Source organism: Polistes dominula, unplaced genomic scaffold, assembly GCF_049000335.1.
Source record: "Polistes dominula isolate Pdom_NZ unplaced genomic scaffold, Pdom_raw_medaka contig_77, whole genome shotgun sequence".
Classification (NCBI taxonomy): domain Eukaryota; kingdom Metazoa; phylum Arthropoda; class Insecta; order Hymenoptera; family Vespidae; genus Polistes; species Polistes dominula.
In genome coordinates, this window is record NW_028301152.1 from 4,567,732 (window position 1) to 4,588,197 (window position 20,466).

At 33.3% G+C, this 20,466-nt stretch overlaps 1 protein-coding gene and 1 long non-coding RNA gene across 5 annotated transcripts in view; one reads left to right on the top strand and one right to left on the bottom strand.

The window, feature by feature from the left end:
• Tmtc2 (Transmembrane O-mannosyltransferase targeting cadherins 2) overlaps window positions 1–20,466 on the bottom strand; it is a 224,812-nt gene that overhangs the window by 71,383 nt on the left and 132,963 nt on the right. For all 4 annotated transcript variants that reach the window (XM_015316942.2, XM_089178284.1, XM_089178283.1 and 1 more), the window contains exon 5: window positions 18,368–18,482. In XM_015316942.2, the coding sequence (XP_015172428.1) occupies window positions 18,368–18,482 (115 nt within the window). The remainder of the gene's footprint in view (window positions 1–18,367; window positions 18,483–20,466) is intronic.
• LOC149030669 (uncharacterized) lies at window positions 4,106–8,380 on the top strand. Its single transcript, XR_016178493.1, has 3 exons — window positions 4,106–4,222; window positions 4,291–5,039; window positions 7,541–8,380. It is a non-coding gene; the product is annotated as an uncharacterized LOC149030669 (long non-coding RNA).

The following is a 20,466-nucleotide window of genomic DNA, read 5'->3' on the forward strand; positions in this document are numbered from 1 at the left end:
GTAAAACTTTTCTATGTTGTGTTTATATTCAACAAAGCAAATAATAAATAAAAAATTAAATGCATGAAAAATTAAACAAATTTTAAAATATCTTTTTTTAATATTCTTAACACAATATCCCCACATATTCAGTGTAACGAAATTTCAAATAAATATAATTTCAACAGTTATAAATAATACAAAATACAAATTTACGTCAATTTTAATTCATAGATCAGTGAATATAAAAGTCAAATTTCCATTTTATAATATCTGTATTTAAAAATATAAAAATTTCTTGAAAAAACCCAAAAGATCCAAAAGATCGAAATAATCCGTTAAATGAGAGGATATTTCAAGGATCACGAAATTCTATTTCAAAAGAAGGTTTCAAATGAATTTGACTAACTAATCGACAAATCCTACCGTAATCGATGCACTGTACTCAATGCACGCGAATCCATGCATAATTTTCAAGCGGAATGGTCGATTCGCGTAAAACCGTGGTGCTGAACAACGAAACTTATGAACGCGAAGAGAAACGGTGAACGAAGCCGTTCATTGGCAGGAACGGGGCCACGTTTGTCCATTCGTTGAATTTGTAACGACGAAATAGCTAACGATGAGCGTCGTTAGATAAACATTACATGTATGAATATATATAGATATATATTTATATTTATATACCTATGTAATATATATGTACAATCCAGTTTTATGTAACGTGTCTGTGTGTTGATCACGTCGCGTATCGATGCTACTCACGAATCAAGGTAAACTTGTTATTAACGTAATATGAAACACGCAACTTCCTATAAAACGGCCATTCTTTAATAACAGTTTGTATGGTATGTAATATCACGTAATTAGTATTAGTAGTTAGGTGAGTTTTATTTTATCAATATTAATTTATTTTCTTTTCCTTTTATTTTGCTCTCCGTTTTCATCATTCCTTCCTTATATTTTTGCTAGTTCATTATAACGAAACTTATTTTCTCTCTTAATTTTAATTTATATTACTTATTCATAAATAACAAAAATTTTAAATTGACGTGATGTTGAAATAACAGAAGTATAAATTGTGAAAATACTAGCGATATTATAATATACATAAAATTATATAGACTTAAAATATTTATAGTTATTATGTAGCCATTTTCTGGTTTATTAAAATAATTAAAATAGGGTAATTCTCATTTGTTATTTCAAAATAAATTGAAACAATACGCGCTTTACTCTGAGAAATATAATAGAAGCTATGAATAAACAAATTGATTATGAAAAAATGGTATAACATTAAGATGTTTGAAGCAAATAGAATGAGATGTGTCAAACATAAATACATTGTATATATACATACGAACGTGTGATTTTGAAGTTATATGACATTAGAGTCGGTTAAAATACACGAATTAACATTAAAAAAGGATAATTAGCTTAAAGGAAGAAATTAAAAGTGCTGGAAAATGTATTATGTTACATGCGAATAAAAACGTATGGATTTAACTTTCGACTCAAACCCACATAAAATTTATGTTTATATTATATATCATATATACACACGAATCGTTCAAATTTTTTCAATATTGAACATTTTGATTTTTGAAAGTGATATTTCTCTTTGAAAATATATCGAAAATTTTCAGGTCAAACGAAAAGTGAACGGTTTTGAAGGGATCGCGTTAGGTTTTTGTTTGAGCAATGAGGGAGAAACGGGGAAATATCGATCGGGCAAGACTTCTTCTATACATATAGGAATACGAGTGGCCAACAGTAGAAAAATAACTCTGTGTGTATATGTTTGTGTGCGAGATCAGTCGATCATAGTCGAATGAGAATATAGAAGGTTCTAGTAACATTAGTTAGTTGTGTGTGTGTGTGTGTGTGTACATGAGATACGTCGATCGATAGTTATTGCGACATGCGTTTGTATGAAAGAATGAATGAGGATAAAATGCATTAAAACAAAAATTTAATTTAGAATTTACATTTTTTTTTCATTTAACACTATCTTTGCAACTTTTAATGTTTCCTTTCATTTATTGGGTCAATAATAAATGATCAAACCATTCAATAGAATTAAAAACAAAAAACTTCAGTCACGTTTGGATTCTACGAACCTAATTGTTTTTTTATTTTTTATTTTTTTATAAAACTAGTATTCGATCCTTTATTCGAGTTTCATAAATTCCGTAGAAAAGAATTCAATATGGAAAATTATAATTAGAAATTAAGCGAAATATTTCGAGAGAAGAATTTTCCGATTGGAAAACTTTCTCGTATATTTTTTAAAATAATCCATTATCGAGTTTAACTGAAATAAGCGGAATAATCAAGCGATAATAGTTCGATATTATTGTGAATTTGGCCAACAGAAAGCTCATAAGCAAATGGCGTATCCCTGCCAATCGCACCGAATAGAAGCGCACGCTTTCAGAAACATTAGCTCGAGGGTAGAACTAGGATTATCCAGTGGTGGTAGAGCTTCGATGCTTCCTTTTAACTTACGCCCTTTGCAGTTATCCTCGGTAATTGGTTGGATACGCGCTACTTCACTTCATTTTGGCTAAATCCTCAACGTGGATCTTAAGCTTCTCTCTCGTTGCGTTGCCATTCTTTTTATTTTTTATTTATTTTATTTTCTTTCCTTTTTTTTTTTTTAAATAAAAGAAAAATAAATATAGAGAAACGTTTATATGCATGCTTTTTTGAACTATTTTCCTTTTTTCTTTTATCACTTTTATTTCTCTCGTCGCTTTCAAAACTCTCGAGCTAAAATTCACGGAGATAGAAAATAGTCGGGAATATACGTGAAGTATACGAGGGACACGTATGGCTAATGAATGAGTAATTAAACGTCGGAGTAATTAAAAATCATTCCTGAGCGTCGTTAGCAACAAACGTACGCGATAAAACAAGAGAAAGAAAGTGTGCATGAGAGAGAGAAAGAGAGAGATAGCAAAGTGAAAGAAATAATGACCGTATACACGTGCCATTAGCACGAAAAGCGAGGAGGACGCTAGGCAGTCGACCGTCCAAACGAATAGTTTATTCAATCTGATACATTGAAACTGTTGCTGTTGGTGGACAGGTGGCGTACATTTTTCACTAGGAACATATCTACATTCTCCTTTGGTTAATCTCCTGGCGGAAGGAATATTTGGAAAATCGATATTTTGTTCGCATTCGTTAACGTCGTTCATGTTCTATAAATTTGCTTGATTTTTCCAACATAGTTAGGTATAAAGCGAAATTGAAGAAAGAAGATGTTCCTATCTCAAAGGCATTGAAAGGTGCATGGCCATCGGCCATCGCGTTTATATACCTATGTAGGTATACTACATATGTTATAGATGACAAAGCTTTGAACGCGAAAAGCGAATGAGAGTGAGAGAGATAATCGTTTAGGTTGTGGATTGAGATGAACGAACGGACGAACAACGTGTGTCTTGTGTACGTATACATGTACGTGTATATGTTCATACGCGGATCAGGATTGGATCCGATGGATGCATTATACTCGTAATATCTGATGCGGTGAGACAAAGCTGCAAAGGCCGTGGGGTCAACTGTAACCAACGGTTACCTGGCTGGTTGGTAATATCGCATGCCGGACAGAATCGGTAAGTGCCATCCTTCGATGCCTCACTTTGCGTTGGGCACACGTAGTCGCTAATGCAAACGTGCTATTCGCTTTGCTTTGCGCCTGTGTAACGTATACGTGAATACGAAAGCAACAGAATTACTACTGAAGAGTGTAACTGCTAAATAATATACCTTCTAAGAAAACGATTTTACAAATCATTATTTATTAACAAAATGACAATTGTTTTTTACGATACTTTTGACATTAGTACAAAGTAAACATTCTTTTTAATCTTGCAATTTCTCATATTGTATTATACGTATACATGCAAATATTCACTTTTATATATCCCATTTTAGGTTACTAGTTCATAATATTAGATATATTTAAAACTCACTTATACTAATAATTCTAAAAAAGATAAAAACTTATCGTTAATATCGTAGAAAACAAAGATAGACAACACAAATTACTTTAATAGGAAATTATAATCACATTTTCTAATACAAATTAATGAGTAAAACAATCTAGCCAACAGAGATGGAGAAAGATGAAAGGTAGTAGTTCGGTTATAGGCCAAAGAGGAAAAGCTGTTACCGGCTGACCGCGCTGATTCTGTCACGAAGGCTGAAACAGCCTGGGGCTGGCCACGACGGTGTAAGTGTAAGCTGCTTGCGATAGAACTGAATCACTAGGGTGACGATGACGGCCTTGTGTCCTTGCAGATAGCGTTGGTGATCGTGGTAGTGATGGTAGTGGTGGTGGTCGCTTCCGATGAGAGGGAACCCGAGTTATTTGATATAGCTGTTACGCGCTCGGTTGACCCACAGGAGGAGGAGAAACCGGGTAGACAGAGACGAGATAACAGGATGTGTTCATTGGATAAATTGTTACCGACGTATCTATCTCTCTTACTCTCTCCCTTTCTTCCTCTCTTTTTTTAGTACGAAGTACTATTATCTCCATCCTCCCATAAACTATTTCTCGGCCTCCTTTTTAAGTGGCTATTGACTGATGTAAGTTATTGACTCAAACTGAGCCTTTTTTTCTTTTTCTTCTTTTGTGTAATGTGTTCATCATCATGTGGAAGAGTTTTTCCATTTTTCTTTATACATTTTGTCACGTTTATAAGAGAAAAAGGTATCATCATGAGTGTTGGGTGATGAAACTAACATAAGAAGAAAATGAATACGTCCATTTTGAATCATCAATTCTGGATATGATAGAAAGAAAGAGATATTCATTTTGTTTTGTTCGAGAGGAATATAAAGTTCTTATCATCTAGGATCAAGACTATTATTCTAGTGGTGAAAATGGTCTTCGATTTCTTGGAAAGTCAATGCTGATATCGAAGTGAAGGAAAAAGGAAAGTGCGAGAGAATTTGTAGAGAATAGCCTCGGGTAAATAGACAAGTGCCATTCTGCTGCTCGTTCACGTTGCTGATTTCTAGCCGCGAGCTATGCGAAAAGAAAGGTGAGAAAGATAGAAATTGGGATAGTGAAAAATAGATGAAAAGAAAGATAGATAGATAAAGAGAGAAAAAAAGAGAGGAAGATTATAATCGATCAATGATAAATTGTTCAAATACAAAAAGGATTAGGATCTCCTTAAGTTTTTTTTTTTTTTTTCTTTTTTTTTTTTTATAAGTCATAAATTCTCGCGGTTGTGAAAATTTTTACACATCACGCGATCATCTCTCGTTTTCTCTCTGTAAAATTCCAGAAGGAATTTGAGAAATATTATGAGGATCCTTTGAAGGTGCTCTCCCACTATTCCCTAGGGTGCCATCAGCAAACTCTCGAAAAGTTCGTGCTTGAGATCTCGTACACCATACTCCTCACTTCCATTACTATACTCTCACTTCCTTTTCTCTCAATCTTCTATTCCTTATCTCTCTCTCTCTCTCTCTCTCTTTCTTTTTCTCTTTCTCTCTCTTTCGTTTTCATCTTTACCCATACTCATTTCCTGAATTTATTTTTATGCTATGTATATTTTACCGAATCACGAATATCTACCTGTTTCCTTTTGAGAGAGACTATATATACTCTTACTATAAAAAGAAATAGAGAGAAAAAGAGGGAGAAAGAGAAAAGGAAAATAAAGACTATATTATTCAGTATTATTCACAATCCTAAGGGAAGATATCGACTTGCATGTTTCCGATAAATGCCGATCTCCGGTACTTTTCATCTTCTTCTATTTAGTAGTCCTTCTCTTCTTGCTATCGGCCTTCTTGTTTACGAATTTATTCGATCTGTCATTTCTTTTATATCAACCTTTACCACCATCCTTCTATTCTTTACATACACAAAGATTCTCCTCTTATGAATTCATCGATTTGATCTTCATTCGTATTTTATGCTCATCATGATATATACTAGGTACACCTACTGAGCTACGTTTTGTGAAAAAAAGAAATAAGAAAGAAAAAATAAAAAGAGAAAGAGAAAAGAAGAAGGGTGATAAAAGGATAGGATGAAAAAGAAAAACAAGAAGAAGAATATTATACCAAAAACTCGTTGGACGTCGAAAAGCATCGTAACCCTTCGTACTTAACCGAGCATTGGCTTTTATATTTTCCTAAAATTCTTTGCCCTTAACTTTACCTCGAAGTTACCTAAGCTGTCCCGTTGAATTATAAATGTATATTACGCTCTCTCGTCCGCCCGAGTGAAGCAGAGTAATCTTTAAAGCGGAGATTGCAAACTGGCTTGGTTGACTTTGAAAATCATCGTTCTTTTCTTTTCTTTTTTCTTTTTTTCAATCTTTTCGTCGCTCAATAAAACTCATTTAATGTTGGTCGTTAACTCGATATCCGGAAGAAATCGATGTGTCTTTTTTTCTTTTAATCCTTAATTTCACGTTCATTAAAACGAGGAAAATATCGAACTACTGGATGTATTTTATGAAGAAACAAATAGAGAATGTTAAATAAACATCTTCGTTGATGGCATCTCAAGATACTATGTTGGTCTTCCTGTGATTGCATATTCGTATAAGATGTGTCCGCATAGAAAGCAAACTTTACTAAATACAATAGTAACAATGCTACGAAATCTATTTAGTCGATGTTCTGTTTAAAGCTATCGAATAGTCTAGAGGAGTAACGGTGAATCAAATACGATGAATATTTCTCTTACATGAAATTTGAGAATTTCAAGATTAAACCGAATAATATAAACGTCTTACACACACAGACACACACACACACACACACACACAAGCATGAAATATTCCCTTAAGTCTAAATATATTTTAATATCCAATACTATTAATAAATATTTCGTTCATTTAATCACTTTTCAAAGAAAATTTCAATCAAAGTCATTAAGAAAAAAATCACTTTAATTATAAGTAATAAAATTAAAAACTCATAACTATAATACAATAATACTTAAATATATATTTATCTTATAAAGAAAAAAAGAAAATATCTTCGTATCTATTTAATTTAGAAGTATTATAATATAAACTTTTTAATTGACTAGAAAGAAGTTGTTTCTTCGATAAATAACTCAAGACCGCGAAGAAGGTTTTGACTGATCAAGAACAGTCTGTGTTTGGTTTAGAAATTTGTAAAAGGCACGTAGAAGGAATGAAGAGTCGGAAGCAGTAACGGTGTATGTACTAGTATGTGAATATGTATATGGATACGAATAAAGTATGAGCGTCTCATTCCCGTTTCCAGATACAACTATGAGCGTTCTCCCTCGTTTGCTAACTAATTAATTCATTAAGTAGGTTTAGCCTGACGATACTTTAGTACGTCCAAGAATATTTGAGATAACTAACGTTGAGAGTTCGTGTCTTGTCGCTCTTAAGATCTTTGGAATCTTTCTTTCTTTCTTTCTTTCCTCTCACTTATTTCTTTGTTTGTCTTTATATCCTTACTTTCTACTCAAATGGAAATCCTTGCGAATACACAAGCTCTGTATTTATCTCCCACTGTTGGTACACATTACATTTCATTACAGCACCAGCTGCAACGAGAGGAGAATGAGGAGAGGAGTACAGAAGAGGCGACTACATTGAAGCCAGATTAAACCGAGTTTCAGCTCGATAAATTTTCTAACTTAATAGATTGATATATTAAATTGCCCTGAAGGAACTAGTGGAATGATTTAACGGACGGTGCATTATTACTTTCTAAAACTTCTATGCAAGCTTCGTGACGCTCAACGAAGTTCGACGAACTTTCACGATTACTTTTGTTCTTGAAAATCTGAGGAATAAAGAAATGATAAATTTGATAGAAAATTGTTAAATAATTACTCACGTTGATGCATAAATTAAAAATACCTTTTACTTATTTATTTTGTTATATAGGTATATATGTATATATATAAATGATCGAATTTTCACTCTTGTCATGACTCATCGTACGAACTTCTCGACTATAGTACTATCTTCCGTTGTGGTTCTAACTCCGACGAGAGAGAGCTTCGTGATGCGTTGTCGGCGTTTGTGTCCAAAGATTCTATAATCCTTGGTCGGGCAAACTACAGAGTGAGAAGACAAGAGGGAGAAAGGGAAAGAGACAAGAGCATGTCAGAATGTGTTCAAAACTTTCCATAGCTTCGTGGTTGCCAGAATTGTAACCGGAGCAGCAGTTCCTCCGAAATCGTACGGCATGTTTGTTGCGAACTATGCAGGTCATCGTCGACCTCAATAGTACGATAACGAGTTTTCTTTCTCTTTCTCTTTCTGTCATCAAAAGATTTACCAATCTTATATTTTGTTCTTCTTTTCTCTCATATTCTTATTCAATTTAGTCTTGATATTTATATCTTTCTCACATTTATAGATTTTTAATATGTAACAAGTTTATAACATAATTCTGTAGGTAATTAAGAAAGTATCTTTTTTGCCAGAAATCTGGAAAAATTGAATTTATCACCTATTTTGGATTAAATTAGTTTATATTATTATTACTATTATTATTATTATTATATGAAATTTTCCCAAAAAGGTTTATGACTTTGACCACTTTTATAATTATTAGTTAATGGATTAATAATTGAATACTTTTTGTTGTCATTTATTCATTGAAACAATCCTTTTTAAGATAATATTTTATGAACAATTTCTACAAATATACTTTCAAAAATATATTATTCTATTCTTCATTTAATTACTTCCTCTTTATTGAAATTGAAAAGAAAAAAATGTCATAGTGTTTTTAAGATCTATGTTTGATCTTTTAGTGATCAAAATACGACGAAAATAATGACAAATCTTCTTCTTTATCATTTTTTTTTCTTTTGTTATTGATATCATTTGCAAATGGAATTTCTCGTTAAGGACGGATCGTAATCCTTGGGAAATCAGAAGGCAGTCTAGCTCGACAATGATAATCAAGAATGGTAAGAACGTCGTGCAGGATTCTCTTTCTCTTTCTCGGCCTCTCTTTCTTTCCTCTCCGTCGAGAGTTCCTTCTAATGGAAACTCTATTTTCATTAACTCATCGCAGCCTTCGTCGTCGTCGTTCTCTTGCTTGACTTTACACTTTACCAGCAATTTCAGAGACTATTCCTTCTTCCTCGTCATTCCTCTTCCCTCTCTCCCGTCCTATTTTTTTTCTTTTTACCTTCCTTTTCCTTCCTTCCTTCATTCCCTACTTCCTCTCATCTGCTCCGTGATTAATCTCGAAAGATATTCCTCGACCCCCCGATAAACAGGTTTTCCAATAAGCCCCTTTATTCTACCGAACGCCACAGCCACTGACGACGATAAGACGAACCACCCACGTTACTTAATCGAGCGCAAATCTGACTTCTATCTTGCCAATAAAAAACTAAAAAGTTCTTTTTAATACTTTAAATTGTTATATTGTTTAATCGTAAATCATTTTTGAACAATTGTTTGATCTTGTACATGTCTAAGCCGTTAACTTACAATTATATTTTATTTTTTATTTTAATACACAGAAATACAATCAGTTCTTGTATGAGAATAATAAATACTTGATATGACGTGATACAATGACATGAAGAAAAGATCTTATATTACAGGTGCATATAAGATATATCTTATTACTAAACGGAATTTTTACTTGTGGTTAGTCAAATCTTGTTGATACGTCTAATATCACTTTATATATAATACAATTTAAAATTAATCATAGACGTAATACATTTATTTATAATTATTCAAATGAATATTTAATTTTTCTAATGCATAGAATAAATTAAAGGTTAACGCCTCCTTTAACGTTCATTCATGTTGATCGTTAAAAAATATTCGTATAAATTTAAAGGAACTGATTTATTAGACAATTTCCTAAATTTATCGAAAGAAAAAAAAATCAAGTTCCTCGGTCGAACTCCTCGAAACTTTTATTACATCAAGTGAGTTAAACAACATATACGATGTAAACACTTTCTCGCAACTTCTTTGAGATCACATTTATGTGGAGTGATTCGTTCGAGCGACATGCTACGTCGTTTAAGTGAACGATTTGTAACTCGATTTCGTGGTATCGCGCACATCCGCATTTAACCATCGTCCTCGAGGATACGATAATTGACGGGGATCGCGCTAACTTTCCGCGACTTTGATGTGGTTCCAACAGCGTGTATTCCCTTTTCTCAAAAGAGAGTAAGAGAGAGAGAGAAAGAGAGAGAGAGAGAGAGATGTGAAGGCTTTTCGAGGGATAGCAAACACATTTACATATATTCGTTGCACTCAACTCCAACCTCTTTTACTCTCTCCTTTTCTCTTTCTATCTCTTTTACTTCAAACTTTCACATAATCTGCTTCCTCTGCATTTACTTTCTTCAACGGAAGAAAGGAAGACATAACATTCGGTAGGACGTATCAGTGAATGTTATGTTATTTGTGCAGAAACGTCTTAATTTTTTTTTAAAAGAAAATAAAAATAGCATATTGAAAGATAAAGTTGATAAAAAAATGTGCGTTTAATTTAATTTTTGTTTTTGAACAATAATGCTTGTCACGAATTGTTTATTCTCTCTCTATTTCATCTTCTATTTTTAATTATTCTATTAATTCATGAAATATTTATAAAATTAGACTAGCGTCTCGATTTGCATAAAGGTATATATACCTTATAGGTATATATAAGGTATATAAGGTATATAAGGTATATATAAGTATAATAAAAATATATATATTTACATATATATATATATATATATATATATATATATATATATATATATTTATTATATAAATGGATCTAATAAGTTAAATATAAACTGAAAGAATTGAATGCGAAGAATCTCAAGAAAGTTCACTAGAAATTATCCGTAAAACATTAGCGACGAATGTAGCTTTTCGAGAATCTAAACTGTTCTTCGAAGAAACTATACTACATTCTATATACCGATCACGTTAAATGGTAACACAAACGAAACAGTATCCGATAACACAGACCAGCAGCTTGAGATAATACCTCTGTACGTACTGCCGTCACGTTGAAAGCTTTAAGCTTCCAACAGGAGTATAAGATATATTATATGATGCAATTTCGATAAACGTTCTTCGATACGTTCAATTATTTTTCTTCGAAAATAAAGTGAATTTGAAGTATTCGATTACCAGTTTTTCAATGTTCTTTCTTCTTTTATTTGTATTAAAACAAAAAAAATAACATTTTTTTCAAAGAATGATTTAAAGTTGTCTAAAATTAAAATAATAATAATAATAACAGTACAATATATGTATAAAACATAAGCTCATATCTTTTAGATTTAACACGTTTAATGTTAAGTTAATTTGATATAAACTCATATTGTTTTTTCAACATAATTTATAATCTATTTTTATATTTTACGAATACAATCGCTAGAACAATTAAAAAAAGAAAAAGAAACACAATAAAAAGAAATCGAATAAGGAGCTAAAATTAAATAAAATACAAATCAATCGAAACAGCATTAATCATAATTTCTTAAAACATATTATATTAATAGATAGAAAAAGCAAGAAGGAATTTGAAGATCACAAGGATGTGACTGGGACATCGGGCTGTTGCGCCTTAGTGATATCTCGGACCAGTCCGAGTCTGCTACCCGAGCGGGACACTTCCGAATGCAAATGTGAAGGCGTACAATCAAAGCGGCACCGCCGGGACGATACATATTCAAGCGGTCAGCGTGTGCAAACACCGGCTCAAACGGAGCGACGAGGGTTTACCCTCCCTCTCACAAATATCCTCACATACACACATGTAAACGTATACATGTTGTTCTCATCCATATACGTTTTCATATCTTGGTATAGTACGTAGACTAGAGAACACGTAGGGTGTACCTCGTACAGAGTAGATCCTGGAGAATGAGGAGAAGGATATAGAGAGAAGGGGAGAGAAGGAGAAGGGCGAGAAGGAGCGGGAAGGGGAGAGAAGGAGAAGGGCGAGAAGGAGCGGGAAGGGGAGAGAAGGAGAAGGGCGAAAGGTGCGGGAAGGGGTAGAGAATGGGGAGGTGGAGGATGTTTCGAGGTACAGCCTGTATACATGGCTCAGGACAACGGATTCCAGGATAGAGGTGAGGAGTTCCTCTCTATGGCGGATATGCGCGTACACGGCCGACAGGGCGAAGCCCATCAATTTCCCATTCAATTCGAGGCCTCGCCTCTCGCCTTGCGGCTTCCACCATCACCACACCGACACTATCACTAGAGAAACACACATGTAAGCCAAATGCAACCGACCATCCACCGAGTTACTCCTCTCGTCTTGTCTCCTTCACTTCTATCTCTTCTATCTTCCTTCCTAACATATATCCTAGACCCTTGGAACGCTTCTTTCACGCTTCCTTGCCCTTAAATTGAAACTCTCACGTGTGTATATGACTCCTCCTCACAAGCTCGATAAAGTAACAGATACCTATATCCTTTGTAATGGGATTCAAGCGAGACATTCGTCAGACGTTACCTCTGATCCTATACATTTGTGGAAAGATATAGTACTACCGATGAGATGGATATTGAATCACTGAAGCTTTCACTAACGTGAAATGAATAGTTAACGGTGTGGGGCTAGAATGGATTTAATGGGATAGGCATTGATTTTCCATTGCTCTATTAATACTCCAAGCCTTATTTAACGACGATTAAAAGTTTGAATTTGTACCAATTTACATTCCGGTTATAGAATTTCATGTGAATATTTGAATGAATGCTAAATTTACTCGTTTATTATATTATATTTAGAAAGTTATTGATTTATAATACAATTCTTTTCAGTAGGTATTATCGACATTTTGTGAGAAAAAAAGAAAATAATTTATTTTTATGATAGATGTTGGATTAATTTTTTAGTGAATAAACAAATCAGTAAGTGTCTTGTATATACTGTTTTTTTTCTTTAAATCAATTATAAATATAATATAAAATCAATTTACATTCTAATAAATTACACGATTTCAATATAAAATAATTGTTTATGTTTTATTTTATATTTATTGAAAATTAGTCAAGTAAAAGTATTATAATTATTTAATTTAATTTATCATTGAAATAATAGCATCCCTTTTATTCTGAAGTTCTCGGTATCTTCGTACCTTCTCTCTCTTTCTTTCTCTTTGACTATTCGACGCTCTCTGATGTAGTACTACCGTTTCGCGCATCGTTGCATCAAGGCAACGTCGGTTGCATGCTTTACGACGTGCGCAACGTGTCGTTGCGTTTCACTAGACCCGACGACAATTAAGCACTCCGCATTCCTGCTTTGAAACAGTGTCAATATCGCCGCGACTAATCCGTTGATTCCATTAGACACTGACTAATTACAATTTCGAGTGCACCATTTCCTCACTGTGCAATGTTCGAGTGACGATACCGAACTAGCTATAAGGTATATTAACGATTACACCTTCGAGCCCCTTTGTTATAACCCTTATCACGCGACTGAACTGAAATTAGACTATGTAACGAGATCAAGTAGTGCATATGTAACGGTTGTAATATAGAATAGGCTTTCAAAGAAGACAAAAATTGATGAGGGAACTACTTTATTCTATTGTAGTTATAATACTGTTAATAACAATAAGAACAAAATAATCATAATAATAACAAATGATAATAATGAGATATTCAAAAGATTCAAAAGAAATTAAATAGAATGTTATTTTTGTAAAATTTAATTAATAATAGATTTTATCTTTATAATTCTAATAAGTTAGAGTACCTTTTAAATCTCATCGTAAAATAGGGTTTTTTTATTTTTATTCGACACCAGGGGACATCATACCGTGAGCATCGAAATATCATGTTGCACAGTAGAAATATTAAAGTAAATTATGTACCCTATCTCGTTCGAGTGATTATTAACCGAGTGATACATAATTAGCATGTTTCTTCTCGGTGTGATGAGTAGAATGACTGGGGTAGCACGTCCACCTTAAGGTTGTCTTTATATTACAAGAACGAAGAGAAACTAATCAATTTTCCATTCAGTGTCGTCCGCTGACGGATGACTTACGATCGTGCGAGGGTTTTAATAAATCAACACCCTTCGTTTCTCCCTAAACCAACTATCAGTCTTCTTCGAGACTGACCTTAAAAAGACGCCTTAGGGCACAACACGCCTTCTCGTTTCCATCCTCTCACTTATTTTCTTTCTTTCTATCTCTCTTTTTCGCTCTTACGATCATGTGATGGTCGTTCATCGTATCGATCGATATACCAAAAACAGACGAGAAATGGACTCGACTTGGTAAACGACTTTCTTTTTGTTTGTCTATAACCAATGATTACGAGATAAGCGTTGATTTCCGAGTAATAATGTAATTTCTAAATTATGCATGATTTTTCTATTTATTTCGGCATATAAATTTGCATTTAGGGTCAATGATAAATTTCTACTTGATTCATAGATGAATGATAAACGAATTCATTCCTCGGTAAAAATTGATTATAACTTTTTGATTTCGTAGTATAAAAAAAATAAAAATAAGAAATAATTTAAACAAACTGTTATAACAATTTATTTCGTACCGAAAAGTAACTTTAATAATTTATTGTCACACTTTTGTCTACAGGTAATCATTATGAAACGATTCCTGATATTCGAATGAAAATATCTTTATTTTAAAAAATGCATTATATCTATACACGTATGAATTAATTCAACATAATATAAGATAAACTATTATTATTTATCATCTAATTATTTTTTGATCGATTTTTATTTGACAATAAGAGTTTCTTAATAATATTTAACATAAAAGAAAATAAATCGAAAGTAAGTTGGCTCATTTATCCTTGTAGTTATTAATCACGTAAATGTTTTTGAACGAAATATTGATGTAAACAGAATGAAATAGAGATAGAGAATAGGAGAGAAATTAAGAAAACATCTTGTGTGAGAAAACATGTTTCTTACAATTCTATATTGCAGCCACCGATTGTTGAGATAACGACTAATTGTGATACAGTTTGTTTCACCCCAAAAGCTGATATTCGGACCTTAGGGATATCGTCGCGAACGTTCAAAAGGGATGACCTACGTTTGCCGGAGGGTTGGATCGGCTTATCTGTCCGAACAGCTGGCTCCCTTGGCGTTAATTTGCTATCGCCATGAAGCACTGGGGAAACGTATATTATACAGAAGAAGAGGTAAAGAAAAAAAAGAAATAGATAGAAAAAGAAAAGTAAGAGAATCTAGAATAAATATAATAAAGGGAACAGAGAGAGATCAATAGAAAATTTATTTTTTTTCACCCTGCCCAAACCCACTCGTACGCCGATGTAGTTCTAGGTCATTGAATTTTATTTATTTTACGCGTCTCGATTATTGTCAAAAATCACAATGACAATAAAACAGATTCTTGAGGGGTTTATTTGGCTCTTGTTATGAAATCTTCTAAATTTTATGTATCTTCAACGAATAACGACTAACATTTAGAAAAAAAAACGAAAATAAATTGAACAATAAGAAATTTATGAATAATGAATGAAGAATAAGATTTTCAATTGTTGTAGTGTAGACGTAAAACGTCCACGCGTGTTTTCAACTGTCTGATAATAATATCTTATACTTTCAATGCTTCCATGTTGTAAGAGTGGAAAGAGGTAATATTGAAAAAGATACGAATTCAATCAGTGTTTAATAACGATATATTTTGTTATCCAGTTATTCTTTTAATATAAATGATCAGCTTAGTGTTCGGTTTTTGTTCCTTACTCCGTTTTTCTTACTACACTAATTTGTTTCTCAATTCTATTAACTAGTTTGTCTTTCAATATTTTTTAGAATTTCTTCGCTTCTATAGTTCTTTTACACTTAAATGAAAACCAGTTCTCCCCTAAATAAACACGGACAAAGGTTTCATGTTATTCGGGTCTATAGTTCTAAGGGGAAAGCTGTAGTCTTTGTCTGTCTACTCTAGAATTTCTTGTATTTCAAAATAAATAACCGGATAAAATAATAACGGCAATGAATTATTTGAAATATTTTATAATTTATTTTCTATCTACGTCTCGATGTAACAAGATGCTCAACATGTTAGTTACCGGATCAAGTTTAAATAAATAAATATATATTATCTTGACTCTCAATGAAACTTTAGTACACTTATACTTCAATTATATTAAAAATATAAACTAGTGTTTTAAATTGTACTAATAAATTTGTGAAAAATTTCAAATAAAATTTGCAGAATGTATTCTTTTATTAGAATTCAATTCAAGTAAATATTTTTTTTTCTATATACCTAGATATTTATCATTATTTACTTTCAAATGAAGAAAGAATAGAAAAATATAGAATAATAGTAAAAAGATTTGAGAAGAAAAGTAGATTGCGTAATCTTGACTTTGTAGAGTCCTCTTTACGTAAGTAGATAATGGCAGGATACTGTGTACATAGACTGGGAGGGAAAGAGAGAAAGACAGAGAGATAGAGAGAGAGAGAGAGAGAGAGAACGCATAGTATGTAGAGCGGCTTATCACAAGCTCGCAGAGGGATGCCCATGGTCGGCTTATCGACTCAGCGACTCTACAGGATTCAACATCTATCTCTCTCTCCTTTTAACTGTATAAGCATATATCTCTCTTCGTCTATTCGTAGAAGGTAGAGTGTCGAAAGATGATGGGTATCGATCGAAGGACCTGGAGGGACTAAAGATGTTCGTCGAGGGTATGTGTAAAGCACGAACAAAGGCGTTGATGCTTATACACTTCTAAGTGAGTGTGTGTGTGTGTGAGTGTATGTTGAGTATTTATCTGTTCTTATAAGGAGCCATGCAAGAGGCAGAGAGATACCAGCTCAGGGCTATGCTGACCGATATTACGTACTTAAGGTGTTTCGTGGTCGTTCGTTGATATAGCGACGACAGTAAACAGAATTTCTTAGTCCTCGCAAGCTCAGGAAGCTCGATTTATCGTTCCGATTTATCGTTCCTTGAGTTGAGCCCTCTCAGCCGATCTGTGAATGTCTTAAGCTCATTTTCTTCTCTCCTACTCATTTCTCCTTCCACTTTCCTCCTTTTTTATTCCCCCTTGCCTGTGGCCTTTCATTATACTCATCTTGTACTTATTAATACGTTTATTATACTGATTAGATGGCATTACTCTTTCTCCTTTATCTGTTACATTTATCCGACTTATTTTACACCTACCTAAATATACAGGGTGTCTAAGGTTCTTTTCGTATATCCGCTCTTTTAAGGTATTTTACGTTAAAAAATAAAACATAAATATTCTCTAAAGATAAGTCATTTGAATCTTTATTCAGATATTGTAATATCAATTGTAAAACTGTTTAAATGTATTGTTCAAAGATGATATTCAGCGATTCTGCGTACGTTGTTTACTATGTCGAATTGATTCAATGCATTATACTCTGAACAATAGCTTGACCGCCTAGATTACCTGACCTCATCCAACTAGACTTTTATTTGTAGGGGGAAACTAAAACAAGAAGTTTATGCAACTGAGATAACTACACTTGAGGTTATAGTATAACAAATTAAGGATGCAGTTGCAGAAACTTATAGAAATCTACAATAAATTCGCTTTATCTTAAACAACATACTAAAGCGGTGTCAAACTTGTATTCGGATAGGCTAGCAACATGTTGAACAGTACATTTAGATATTTTTACAATTTATGATATAATTTTAAAATAAATCTTCAGACAACTTATGTTTATAGAACATTTCATCTTATCTTTGAACGTAAACGTGTGTTCAAAAAATCCTCAGACACCCTGTATAAGTTGATTTGTACCAGGGTTGAGAAACAGTATGTTCGTGCACAGATTTAGATACTTTTATCTAAAATGTGCTTAATCTTATTTACTTCGTTCTAATAGATATTAAATAGTATATTGCAAAATGTTATATGCTTCAATATTTAATTATGATAATAAAGAGTATTTATGAATTAGATTTATCGCTTATTTCTGATAATCAATTCACATTATGTTAAAGAATATACATATGCATTTATTATATAATCACTAATTTAAATATTTACGAATGCAATATTGCTCCCAAAGGGGATCGATTTGGTTTATAATAATAATAAATAACGTCTTTAAATATTATGTTTTAACACGTGTATTAACTAAAGTCTCTTTTTAAAATAGAACTAATATTTAAAGTAGAATTTATGTAATCCCTACTTAACCAAATCACGTTTATTATTAATCTTTTACAATATGATATTCATTCAGATCGACTCATCGTTATTCGATTTTATCTTTTGTCAGATATTACGTCGCAGCCCGCCTAGATTTTAGTCATAAAATGTAAAGGAAAAACAAGCTCGTAGTTGAAATGGATTATTGGTTTTACATTTGTAGAGAGGGGAGTAACAGAGGGAAAGGTACTTACAGATTGTAGTGTACGTCCGCCATATTCGGTCGATATCGAAGTGCCTGCGTGAATGCTTCCTCGGCTTCGGCCACACGTCCCTGAGCACTAAGAACGCTTCCCAAATTACCGTAAGCTGTAATCAACCAGCATGCGAATATTGTTAAGACTCATATATACAATACAAACGAAGATAACATTGGCCGAAGGGATTAATGGAATATAATAGCATTATTGCATTGATTCATAAATAAGTGTCACTTTTTTAATATAATAGTTAACTTGCAACGACATTTATGAATAGATTCAATACGTAAATTGAAGTACAGATAATAATACTGTTGAAAAACAATACGGTTAACTTATTAATATTATAAATATTCCATTTAATTTGGTTACTTAGAATTAAAAAAACATCAAGGTTGAGATAATTTCCTGGCGTCTACCACTTCTTCCTTTTTAATCAACAACGTATGCTTAATCACCCCATTACATGGTGCATAGTTATATAGTCGAGCTGTTAAACGGATCGGAGAGGAAGTGCACAGGAAGGGTCTTAAACGAGCGCGTGCACGCATATGCTGCTCTTTGAGTAGTATAAGCAAACGAGCTAACGTAACAGAGAACTATCACATTGCATGAATTTACTTAAGACCTACTTTCCGAAGTTTCAAAGTATTTTACCTTACAACTTCTGCAATATGCGAACTTAATGACAAAGAATGACGAAAAGATATTACATTATATACATTATTTATACATAATAATTTAGTAGTTATATTATATAGTACATATATATACACGCGCGCGCACGCGCGTGTATGTGTGTGTAAGAAGTAATGAAAACTATAAACGCCAAGGGAAATAGCTAGCTCGGCATTGTAAGAGGATTAAAATATTAATTGAAAACTCGTATATATCGCGTGCCATCACGTTGAGCCCACTGATGCTTACGATAAGAAGAGAAAATGAATTTGTGTTTTATCCAGTCAGAGATCACTTCCCATAGAGTTGTACGCCTCGATCGAACTGTTAATCTAACTTTCCGTGTATGTATCGTGTATATAAGTATCTGAAGCAACTATTTTATGGGAAACATGAAACTCGTAGAGTTTCAATTGAATTAAAGAAACGTCATGTGATATGTTTTCTAGACGTGACTCTTTTTTCTCTACGTATTAGTTAATATTATACATAATAATATTATATAATATCTAGATTATAAAAACCGTTGGTCCCATTACTCCGATTTACTTTTACTCTAATAACTTTTTTCTCATTTATCGATGCGTGCCTAATCACCATCGTTATACGCTACATCAATGGTTTTACCTCGTGCCGCTAGATGATTGATAAGGAAAAGGAAATCGTGGTTAAGCAAGCTGAGGAACGCAGGGGTTTAGCTCCTTTTTCTTCCTCCTTCCCACTTAGAGGAGTCTCTTAAATCAACGAATGTCGAAGGAAATGTGAGAAGGAGTATTTCTTCGAGACTTTCGAGAGTGCTAACGCTTACCGTCACGAACACGAACGTATGTACTAATACATACGTATATAGAAACTCATCGTCATGTATATAAATACATATATATATATCCATACATACATACATATATATATGCATGCATGTATACTTACATACACATTTATAGAAATGTGTATACGTCGAAGCGTCGAGGCAACAAAATGTAAATTTATTCCCGAAGTGAGGCAGCCTGTTAACACGGTAACACGCAATTTCTGTCGGCGCAATTAAAAGGTGTCGTGACGTCGTTGACGGCGACGAGGGTGCTGGAAGCGTCGCTCGAAGGCACCCCCGACGCTGCCGGTCCTCGCGCGCGCGCGCGCGCGTTTGCGCGACCCCTCGCGTGACCGTCCTCGCAGCGCCACTAGTGTGTGTGTGAAAAAGAGAGAGACGGAAATAGAGAAAGAGATACAGGAAGAGAGAGAGAGAGAGAGAGAGAATCTTTTTTTACCAAGCTTCTCCGATGAGAAAATTACAAAAAAAAAAAAAAAAAACAAATAAACAACAAGAGGACGCTTGTCGACGCCAGTTCTACTACGTCGCACCGAGAAAAAGAAGCATTCATTATGCATCACAAGGTGTCTTCCACCGGATGATA